Source organism: Bison bison, unplaced genomic scaffold (assembly GCF_000754665.1).
Source record: "Bison bison bison isolate TAMUID 2011002044 unplaced genomic scaffold, Bison_UMD1.0 scf7180017864279, whole genome shotgun sequence".
NCBI classification, from domain to species: Eukaryota; Metazoa; Chordata; class Mammalia; order Artiodactyla; family Bovidae; genus Bison; species Bison bison.
In genome coordinates, this window is record NW_011494851.1 from 3921616 (window position 1) to 3934136 (window position 12521).

General features: G+C 35.8%; 1 protein-coding gene and 1 pseudogene across 1 annotated transcript in view; both read right to left on the reverse strand.

The window, feature by feature from the left end:
- Positions 1–1472: 1472 nt before the first annotated feature.
- LOC104995172 lies at positions 1473–2456 on the reverse strand (annotated as a pseudogene).
- Positions 2457–2528: 72 nt separating this feature from the next.
- The window catches only part of CENPC (centromere protein C), a 94961-nt gene continuing 84968 nt past the window's right edge, over positions 2529–12521 (reverse strand). Inside the window, exons 17-19 of the mRNA XM_010848899.1 lie at positions 10558–10712; positions 4474–4564; positions 2529–2922 (exon numbers count right to left, since the gene is read on the reverse strand). Of these exons, the coding sequence (XP_010847201.1) occupies positions 2852–2922; positions 4474–4564; positions 10558–10712 (317 nt within the window). The 3' untranslated portion in view covers positions 2529–2851. The remainder of the gene's footprint in view (positions 2923–4473; positions 4565–10557; positions 10713–12521) is intronic.

Sequence of the window (12521 nt, forward strand, 5' to 3'; positions counted from 1 at the left end):
GGTCCCCTCACTTCATGGCAAATAGATGGTGAACAAGTGGAAACAGTGTCAGACTTTATTTTTTGGGGCTCCAAAATCACTGTCAATGGTGACTGCAGCCATGAAATTAAAAGACGCCTACTCCTCGGAAGGAAAGTTATGACCAACCTAGACAGCATATTAAAAGCAGAGACATTACCTTGTCAACAAAGTTCCGTCTAGTCAAGGCTATGGTTTTTCACATCTATACAGTAGTATATATGTATGGATGTATGTATAGTATGTATAGTATGTATGGATGTGAGAGCTGGACCATAATAAAAGCAGGCTGAGTGCTGAAGAACTGATGCTTTCAAATTGTGGTGCTGGAGAAGACTCTTGAGAGTCCCTTGGACAGCAAGGAAATCAAACTAGTCAATCCTAAAGGAAATCAACCATGAATATTCATTGGAAGGACTGATGCTGAAGCTCCAATACTTCGGCCACCTGATGCAAAAAGCCGACTCACTGGAAAAGACCATGATGTTGGGCAAGATTGAGGGCAGGAGGAGGAGGAGGCAGCAGAGGATGAGATGGCTAGATGGCATCACTGACTCAATGGACATGAGTTTGAGCAAATTCCAGAAGAAAACGAAGGACAGGGAAGGCTGGTGGGCTGCAGTCCATGCGGTCGCAAAGAATTGGACACAACTTAGCTACTGAACAATAGCTGCCATAGTGAATTCTCCAATGCATCTGAGCAAAACAATTTGTAAATCTTCTGGAAAGGATGCCATTAAGAACATTTGTGATTCATGGTAAGAGGTCAAAATATCAACATGAACATAGAAGTCTGGAAGAAGTTGGTCACAACCCTCATGGATGACTGAATGGTTCAAGATTTTAGTGGAGGAAGGAACTGAAGATGTGGTGGAAACAGTAAGAGAACTAGATTCAAAGTGGAGTCTGAAGCAACGTGACAATTGCTACAATATCCTAAGATATCCTAAGATCAAGGTTGCTTAAGGATGAGAACAGAAGGTTGTTTCTTGATATGGAATTTATTCCAGGTGAAAATGTCAGAAAGACTGTCAAAATAACAGGATTGTTTAAAATGATGATTGCTTAAAATGACAACAAAGAATTTAGAATTTTATCATTGATAAAACAGCAGCAAGATTTGAGAGGATTGACTACAATTTTGTGAGTTCTTCTATATGGAAAACTATCAAAAAACACTGGCATGTTAGAGAGAAATCATTTGTGAAAGGAAGTCAATGCTGCTGCTGCTGCTGCTAAGTCACTTCAGTCGTGTCCGACTCTGTGCGACCCCATAGGTGGCGGCCCACCAGGCTCCCCCGTCCCTGGGATTCTCCAGGCAAGAACACTGGAGCGGGTTGCCACTTCCTTCTCCAATGCATCAAAGTAAAAAGTGAAAGTGAAGTCGATCAGTCATGTCTGACCCTCAGCGACCCCATGGACTGCAGCCTTCCAGGCTCCTCCGTCCATGGGATTTTCCAAGCAAGAATACTGGAGTGGGGTGCCATTTCCTTCTCCGAAGGAAGTCAATCTCCAAAGATGCAGCAATTGATCAATGTTGTCTTTTTTTTTTTAATGGTGGCAGTATTATTAAACTGTGCCTTAGTACAGATGTTGGGGCTTGCCTATGGTGCTCTTAATGTACAGACTGGACATTCTGCTACTTTTTCTTGTGCAATGACACCAGAAGTTTAACAGCTAAGTGGATGTTGTACACAAGCTCATCATCCATCATCTTCACATGGCCAACAGCCACTGACAGACACAGCATCTTCTTTATCTGAAACTTGATCATGGACTTTACGTCATCAACTTTGGCCATCATGTTCTCATTGTGGGTCAGCAAGGAAGGGAGTTTGCCAATTATATTCAGGCGTGGGCCCAGGATTTATGGGACCTGCTTAAACAGAGATTCTGGAGCCAAAAAGTCATACTTGTTGGCTAGCTTCTTGACCCGTTTTCTATTCTTATTTTCTTCAGTGCCCTGATGTTCATATGGGAGATTTAGCCTTAGCCTCATCACAGTGCTGCTGGTCTCCCAGAACATATATGGAGAACTTGGTAAGGGGAATGAACTTAAGCCTGACAGTGCTGAGAAGTGTTTGTCCTTCTGAGGTCACAGTTCTTCAGGCTGATCTGAAGATCCACCATTTCCAGAACATTTTGGCACTTGTGTTGATTCCCATGCAGGACTTCCTGCACTGTCTCATACAGGGTGTCACAGAAGACTTCACTGCTCATGATGCCTCGTGCCACAATAACTAGAAAAAAGTTGCTGTCTTATTTTTAAAAACTACCACAGCCACTCCAAACTTCAGCAACCACTACCTTGATCAGTCAGCAGCCATCAACATCAAGCCAAGACCCACCACTAGAAAAATGATGATGACTCACTGAAGGAATCAATAATGGTTAGCTTCCTTAAGGTATATGCATTAATTTTTAGACATAAAACTATTGCACACCTAACAGATGATAGCATAATGTAAATATAACTTTTATATATACTGGGAAATCAGAAAATTCATGACTCACTTTATTACAATATCTGCTTTATTGTGGTGGTCTGAAATCAAACCATGACATTTCCGAGGTTTGTCTGTATATCCCCAAGAGCAGTGATTTTGGTATTCCTTTCGTGTTATTAAAAACTATGGGCATCACTACAGGTTATGTGTATATTTGTGGAAAAATCAGAAAATACATATGGAAGTTTGATTTTTACTGAAAGAAATATACAACACAAAAATTTTTAAACAATTACAAATATAGCCATCTCAACTGCACAATGTGTTTTATATGTACATATGTTTATATATATATATACACATGTACTTAAACTTTGCTTCATCTTTCAACTTTTTATCTGAGTAAAAAGAAGAACACTTTCCTCATTCAGGAGATTTTTGATGTTGTAATAATTACCTAGAAATAAAATAAGAAAATTAAAAATTACTTCCCTAGGAATCATTTCCTTTTGATTAAATATTTAGTCATCACTATGTCAGTTACGATATATAGTGTCGAAAAAATTGACTCATCTAACCCCAAATTAACTCTTATCTAATTCTACAAACTGAAAAATCTAATAGTTAACCACCACCTATGATCTAGATAAAGCTTGAAAATACACAAACTTCACATCATTCTAATAATGAATGCAAAAACAAATTAGACAAAGGTGTAGGTAGGAAAAAAAAATCTCCCTCTGAGCCCAATCATGTTTTGGGGTTGTTGTTTTTTTTAATTGAAGTATAGTTGATTTAGGTGATTTCCAATGTTATATTAGTTTCAAGCATACAACAGTGATTCAATTATTTTTGTAGACTATACTCCATTTAAAATTATAAAATATTTTCTATATTCCCTGTGCTGTACATTACATCCTTGTATCTTTTTATTTTTTCCTAGTAGTGTGTACCTCATTACTCTTCACCTGTCTTGTCCCTTCCCTTTATCCCTCTCTCTGCTGGTAACCACTAGTTTGTTCTCTATGACTCTTGTTCTTCTTTTGTTATATTCATTTATTTTTTAGATTCCACATATAAATGAAAACAAACAGTACCTGTCTTTGTCTGTCTAACTTACTGAACACAATTATTAGGTCTTTGGAAACACTATGGATTCCTCTAAACGAGACATAGACAACATAGAGATAAGTATAAAAGATACTTATAAAAGATAAGTAAAAAAGTATTAATGAAAAATAAAATTTCAAAGTTAAAAGGTAGCAAATGTAACTCAAATAAATTAGATAATTAGTAACAGCAAATGCAAAATACACATGGACAGCTGCGCATAAGGCAAATTTATAGTGCTGCATACAATACCGTGACTTTTATTAGACTTTTTATTACAAATTCATACATATTAGGATTAACTTAATGAGTTTAAACTGTTCACAACAGTGTTGGCACATATAAAGGACTATATAAACTTAGCTATTATTATAGTTTTGTTTTTTCATTAGAATGTAAGCTCCACAAGGGCAGGGATTTTTGCCTGTTTGTTCATTTATGTATCTCACTTTCAAAGCAATGTTTGGTAGACTCTTAATCACATTTATTGAATGAACAATTGAACAAACTAAAATTCCTACCTTCAAAGACTTTTGCTCTTCAATAGCTGATGAAAGACACTACCCTGCATGTTTAAAATAACCAACTAAAAATTGTTTGATTACATAATGTCTTTGCAATAACATGGGGAAATAATTTTACTTCTATGCTGGATATAATATATCTCCTAACTAAGTATTTTTATATTCAATTAGCAACTCTTATTCAATTTTTATGTATCAAAATACTAATATACCAACATTTATCTAAACAAAAAAATTAAAATATGCACTAAAATGTTTGACATCAGTTGTATCATGCTTCATTTTGACCACTGTGGCTTCCATTTTCATGGTGTTCCTGAGCCACTATACAAGTATTTAACTATGCGAAAGAAAAAGTTTTTAATTACTCTTACCTGAAGGAACATAGAATGAATCCCCGGTTGTTATTATATAAGGTGTTTCATGTAAGGTACATAAAAGGTAGCCAAGATTAACATAAAAAACCTGTAAAATTAAAAATTAAAACCTCATTTTCAAATTGTAACACCGCAACTATACTCCAAAAAACTTAAACATTGAAGGCACAATAATGGTCCAATCTAATCACATAAACTTTACGTGAAAGTGGATAATTTTCCTACTGCAAGCAGAAGGGAAAGATGAAGCAGAGGAGAAGTTAGAGAAATCTGAAGCATGAAAAGTACTTTCACTGTTGCTGGTGCTGAAGACAACCATGAACCAAGGAGTGTAAACTATTTCTAGACACCTTGGCCAATAGCCAGTAAAGAAATAGGAACCTCAGTCTTACAACAACAAGTAACTGAATTCTGCCAACAGAATGAATTTGAAAGCAGATTCATTCCAAGGGCATTCAGAGAGCAATACAGGTCTTTGGACATCTTGAGTCTAGCCTAGTGATACTCTAAGCAAAAAACTCAGTCAAGCCCACCCAATTTCTAACTTATACAACTGTGAGATAATACATGAATGTTGTTTAAATTGTGTAGTAATTAAGTAAAGCAGTAATACAGAAAACTAATACAAGAAATTTCTTTTGTTATTATTTACTGTTTTTTTAAATTCAGAACCATTGTAAAGAACATCACTTAACTATATTAGAAGAGTAGCTAGGTTTTATGTATACCTCTATAAAGGTTACATACTTGGTATATGTAACTTAATCTGAAGAATCTAAAAGAACAAAAATTTTCTTTTAAAAAAGTACATTTAAAGCACCAATATTAAGAAAGTAAAAGAGGAAAAATGTAGTGCTCAATTGTACAGGCTTCCATAGTCAAGCAGGGCAAAATTTTACATTTTACACAGAGATACCACTTGACAATAATCTATTTTATTTTGACAACTAAATATAAATTTAGGGCCCTCAAACTTTGATATTCAAATTCTGAGATTCAGCCATCAAGAATATTTGCTTCAGAGAATTATGCCTCCTGCTCCTCCTTTTCTTACCATTTCTGTAAAAAGAGCCTAAAATACCAGAAAAAGAAGAGCAGCTAGAGCTTATATAGTACCCACACCATGCAAGACACTGTTCTAAGCACTTCATTTTTATTCATTTAATGTATGCATCTGTCAGTGAGACAGCACTATTTTAAGAGCTTTCCACAGATGAAGAAGATGAGGCATGGAAGAGTGTAAATTTCCAAGGTCACAATGTAAATGGAAGAGCAGGAATCTGAACTCAGGTATTTTGACTCCAGGATCCATGTTCTTAAGTCACTACAATACCCTCCCTCAAAGGAAAAAAAAAAAGTTCTTAAAGTGGTTCTAAAGGCACTTATATAATTTAATAAAACAAATAAATGTTTTTATTACCAAAAATAGCCTTTAAAAAAAAAGGTAACACATACTGTACCCAGAGGCCAAGTATATGTTTCTAAATGTTGTTTGCTTATCTATTCAATTTGGCTCTCTAAGCATACCTCTCCCCATCTCTGTAAACATTTAACTAAGAATGCTTTTGAAATACACAAAAACAGAATGACACTCTCCCACAAATAAATATCAAATACCAATAACCCTTTATTTTCAAAATCTGTTTTCCCCATTCCGTATTATTTTGAAATGAATGCCCAACACCATAATTACCTGTAAGTATTTCAATGTGTACTGAAAGATCAAAGTCCTTTTTTAAAACATGACAACACTGTTGTCACACATAAATATAAATGAGTATTTAGTATTAATAATGCACACTCAATATTCAAATTCCCAATTATCTCATAAATGTCCACGGAGATAACCACTGTCCTGAATTTTGTATTTATTATTCTCTTGTTTTCATTACAGTTCTTATCAGGCAAAAATGGATCTTTAAAAATAACTTTTTAATTTTGTATATTTCTGAATTTATATAAATGGAATTAGATTGAATGTATAACTCCTTGATTTGTTTTTCACTCAGAGTATGGGCATTTTTGAAGTGAAGTGAAGAAGTTAAGTGAAGTCACTCAGTCATGTCTGACTCTTTGCAACCCCATGGACTATATAGCCTATCAGGCTCCTCCGTCCGTGGGACTTTGCAGGCAAGAGTACTGGAGTGGGTTGCCATTTCCTTCTCCAGGGGATCTTCCCTACCCAGGGATCGAACTCCCACATTGTGGAAAGATGCTTTATCCTCTAAGCCACCCATTTGCTTCTTATGTTTTTGCTACTGTAAAATATTTTTTTTAATAACATATCTGCTTTCCTATTGAGTTATCATTATCTTTGAAATTCTAAAACATTTATATTCTGGATACTAATCACTTGTTGGTTATCTATATGGCAAGTATTTCGATCTAGTTTTAGCTTAAGCTTTCTTTGCTTAAGCTTTTTTTGTAGTCTTTTGAATAAGAGCTGTTGATATTAATCAAATAAAATTTTCTTTTTCATTTGTTAAAAAAGAAAGGGTTTGTTTCAATTGGGATCCAACTAAGAGTCAATGCTTGATCTATGGTCAGTGCTTGATCTATCTTTTAAAACACTCAGTCTATGGCATGGTTCTCAATTTGGGGGTGATTTTGCCCCTCAGGGGACAACTGGCACCGTCTGTGGACATTTTTAATTTTCACAACTAGAGTACTATTGGAATCTAGTGCCAAGAGGCCTGAGATGCTTATAAACATCTTACAAGGCACAGGATAACAAAATGTTGAGAACCCTGATCTCTGTACATTCCACTTGGTTGTCTTTTTTATTCCTTACATCTTATTTAGTAAGTAAATCAACCAGCAAAATTTGTTTTAAAAATCTTTACACAGCTGGATTTTGCTGGGTAAACCCAGGGTGTCATTTGTAAAGTCTGCTATTCTTTACTTCCTATAAACTGGATGTTAGAACCAAGGACTTAACTTCAGATGATATTATGTGGAGGTTTTGTTTTGTTTTTTAAAGGAGGTGGGGAAGACAGGACTACTTTATACGCAGTGTTGTATTCTTCCATAGGAGGCACATAATGTTTGGCTGTGTTCTTTTTAGATGTTAGTGTATGATGATGCTAGATCCAACAGTTTATTGGGTGTTGTAAAATGGTAATATTCCATCCTAACATTCCTTCTTTTATTAACTGGAATATTTCTAAAAGGGTAAACTTCCCTTCCTCTATTATTTGGTTACCTAGTAATACAGTTTATACAAGAACAGCAAAATAAACGTTTAATTATTTCCCTTTATTTGCCATATTTGTTGTCAAAGTGAGTTGGTGTCATAGTATTTGCCAACAGCAATGAAATAAGTTTTTCTTTTTGTAGTAGTCTTACAAATTCATGGATTTAAATATAATTGATATCTATCAATCCATTGAAATTATTCTTATTGATACTCAAGTTTTCACATCTTTGTCCAGAGAAAGCATCTTCAAGCTGGATTCTGAAACCTTATGACCCAATCCTAATGGTTTTTGATAGTTTGCTATCGGGTATGATAAAATACTCCAAGCTTAGTCCCAGGCCTGGGATCAGACATTTCTTGAGGAACTCTGGTTCCTTTAAGCGTGTTGTGTCACCTTTTTATTTTTTAGTTCTGGAACAATTATTGCCTACTTTTTCAAATATTTCTCCCTTTTGCTCATTTGGGTTTTTCCTCGATTCTGTTTATATCTGTTCTTCCATAACATCTAACTTTAATATTTTCCACTTCTTAATATCCTCTTGTCTTCTAGGAAAGCTCCACAACAAACTCCCACAGTTAATTTGTTAATTTCTCTGTGGTTTGATTTTAATAAATCTACCAATGCTACTTTCTCCCTTATGTGGTTCTCCATCTTGCCCTTTTGCTTCTCAAAAGCATGTATTTAAAAGTGTGCTTCATTCTTTCAAAAATGTAAAAATACTCCACTGTTATTAAAAAACTTAACTCTGATTTTCATTATAAAACGTTAAAGGCAATATTTAGAAGAAATAAAAATAAACTATAATCACTTACTAACATGTTATTTTTCTATAGTTCCTTCAAATTTCTGTCATTTTCATTTTTTATTTTAGCAGAAAAAAACAAAAAGGATTTTCTGTCTAAAACATTTAAGGATTAACATTTAAGAATAAACATTTAATCAAACTGCAGACAGAAAATTCTTCCAATACAGCTATTCTTCAAAATGCTTTGTATAATACCTGGAATACGTAAGTGTTATATAACTGATTATTATATGTGTGTATGCTAAGCTGCCTCAGTCGTGTTTGACTCTTTGAGACCCCATGGACTGTAGATAGCCAGGCTCCTCTGTCCAGGGGACTCTCCTGGCAAGAATACTGGAGTGGGTTGCCATTTCCTCCTCCAGATTATTATATATAATGGTTTATTTCATTACTAAGTCAAAATATTGGAGAAGGAAATGGCAACCCACTCCAGTGTTCTTGCCTGGAGAATCCCATGGACAGAGAAGCCTGGTAGGCTGCAGTCCATGCGGTCAAACAGAGTCGGACATGACTGAATCGACTTGGCAGCAAGTCAAAAGATAAATATAAGCATTTTCTTCCCATAGCACATTTCAGTGGTTTCCAGTTTCAAAAATTACTCTCAATGTTAAAATAAGTAACTACCTATGTTCAGGTTCCCTAGCTTTTATTTTCCTAGGAAAAAATTCTGAAATGACATTCATCAGTGAAAGTCTACAAATTATTTATAGGTTATAGTTAAAAGTCTACAAATTATAAATCAATAATTTCTACTAACTCAGTAATTATAAAGTATGCCTTATTTTTAATATGGATTCCTTTGAATGTTAGACAGGTTAAACATTTTCAAATATTTACTAGATATTCAATATTCCTTCCTTCTAAAGGAATAAAAACATTATATCTTATTAATACTATTAATTGTATTAATACTATTAGTTTAATGATGACATTCCATAATGCTTATTTTCATTATTAACTGTTTCTTAATGATTACACAGGGATTATCTATTACTTCAGTTAGTTTAATATGTCATTTTTACTCTTTTAATATGACCTGGAGATCTATAACATTTTAAGACTGGATTAAAGAAAACCTTTAAATACTTTAGATCTGGATTCTACATACTATGTGGTGGTGGTGGTGGTTTAGTGGCTAAGTTGTGCCCAACTCTCATGACCCGATGGACTATAGCCCACTAGGCTCCTTTGTCCATGGGATTTCCCAGCCAAGAATACTGGAGCAGGTTGCCATTTCCTTCTCCAGGGGATCTTCCTGACCCAGGGATCAAATTTGTGTCTCTCGCACTGCAGGCAGTCTCCTGCACTGCAAGCAATTCTTTACTACTGAGCCACCAGGAACGCCCGACATTGCTATATAGAGTAATACAATGAAAGTGAAAGTCACTCAGTCACATCCACTCTTTGCAGCTTCCTGCCAGGCTCCTCTGTCCATGGAATTCTCCAGGCCAGAATACTGGAGTGGGTAGCCATTCCTTTCTCCAGGGGATCTTCCTAACCCAGGGATAGAACCCAAGTCTCCACACTGCAGGCAGATTCTCTACTGTCTGAGCCACCAGGCAAGTCCAAGAATACTGGAGTGGGTAGCCTATCCCTTCTCTAGTGGATCTTCCCAACCCAGGAAGCCAACAGGGGTCTGCTGCATTGCAGGCAGATTCTTTACTAGCTGAGCTACCAGGGAAGCCCCAAGTAATAGAAGTAACTAGTTCCCAGTCATCAATCTGCTGTTATAATCAGTGACATGATTTTGAAGTCTTTTAAATTCTTTATTTCTAAACTTCATGATTAAAGAAATGAGATTTAGACTTAATCTCAATAATCTTCTCTAGCTCTAAAATTCTAATGACTTGTTTGCAAATCTAATTTTGAAGATACTTTTAAGGCCATTCCCTAAACTTCTAAATCTCAAGGCTACACTGCTATACACAGAATACCCTTCGGTTGACTGACTTTAAACATCTGAAAAAAAATTAAAAATTAACTATGTACTATAGTAACAGAATGCTTCATCAAGTCCAATAACTTAGAGTTGTGCCAAGATCAAAACATATATATCAATATATGGAGAAATATACTCACCAATGTATCTAGGCCTACATGCTGCTTTCCCTTTTCTTGAAGTGGTCCTAATATCAATTTTCCACTAGAAAAAAACGGTGTATCCAATGTTTTATATACTTTCAACTCATCATGTTCAACACAAAATTGGTATGTATCTCGTGGCCTTATAAGATCTAAAGGGAAAAAATTAATATAAGTATAAAGTAATAGCAATGACATTGTTCATTGATATAGCATATACACACATGTGCGTGCAAGCTAAGTCGCTTCAGTCAACCAACTTTTTGCGACCCTGTGAACTGTAGTAGCCCGCCAGGCTCTTCTGTCCACGGGATTCTCCAGGCAATTATACTGGAGTGAGTTGCCATTCCCTTCTCCAGGGGATCTTCTCAAACCAGGGATCAAACCTGTGTCTCTTATACACATTCATAAATAAAAACATAAACCTGTCCTAGAAAGATAGATGTGATTAAGAGCACTGACTCTGGACCTAGAAAGGTCACATTGTATCTTTGTCTTCCAAGCTGAATGACCTTAGCCAAGCTGCTTATCCTCTATTTCATTTCCTTTTCTATAAAATGTGATAAAAATAGTTTATCTATGTTAGAGTTGGGAATATCAAATGAATTAATGTGTATAAAGTATTTAAAACACTGGTACAAAGTAAGCATTCAGTAAGCTTTGTTAATAATATTTTATTATTTATTATTAACAATGGCAATATTATCATTTCCCCTATAATAACTCAGATGAAAAACAAAATCAGCTAAGAGACAAGAAAAGATTCCTTATCCTTAAAAAGTTCAATATAACATGTGCGCGTGTGTGTGTATGAAGTCGCTCAGTTGTGTCCAACTCTTTGTGACCCCATGGACTGTAGTCTACCAGGTTCCTCCATCCATGGGATTTTCCAGGCAAGAATACTGGAGTGGGTTGCCATTTCCTTCTCCAGGAGATCTTCCGGACCCAGGGATTGAACCTGGGTCTCCTGCATTGTAGGCAGACGCTTTACCATCTGAGCCACTAGGGAAACTCTAACTCAGGTCTTCCGCATTGCATGGCAGATTCTTTACCAGCTGAGCCACAAGGGAAGCCCAATATAACATAGCCACACTACAAATGTATCATCATCATCATGCCAATAAATACCTTTGTGACTGATTAAGTAACAATATTTTTTATTTATCAGGTAGAGGCTCTAAATAACCAGTTCAAACTGTAGCTCCCAAATTACTATATCATTTTTTATTTTTTTGTGTGTGATTTTTTTTAAATTTTATTTTTAAACTTTACATAATTTTATTAGTTTTGCCAAATATCAAAATGAATCCACCACAGGTATACATGTGTTCCCCATCCTGAACCCTCCTCCCTCCTCCCTCCCCATACCATCCCTCTGGGTCGTCCCAGTGCACTAGCCCCAAGCATCCAGTATCGTGCATCAAACCTGGACTGGCCACTCGTTTCTTACATGATATTTTACATGTTTCAATGCCATTCTCCCAAATCTTCCCACCCTCTCCCTCTCCCACAGAGTCCATAAGACTGTTCTATACATCAGTGTCTCTTTTGCTGTCTCGTACACAGGGTTATTGTTACCATCTTTCTAAATTCCATATATATGCGTTAGTGTACTATATTGGTGTTTTTCCTTCTGGCTTACTTCACTCTGTATAATAGGCTCCAGTTTCATCCACCTCATTAGAACTGATTCAAATGTATTCTTTTTAATGGCTGAGTAATACTCCCTTGTGCATATGTACAATAGCTTTCTTATCCATTCATCTGCTGATGGGCATCTAGGTTGCTTCCATGTCCTGGCTATTATAAACAGTGCTGCGATGAACACTGGGGTACACGTGTCTCTTTCCCTTCTGGTTTCCTCATTGTGTATGCCCAGCAGTGGGATTGCTGGATCATAAGGCAGTTCTATTTCCAGTTTTTTAAGGAATCTCCACACTGTTCTCCATAGTGGCTGTACT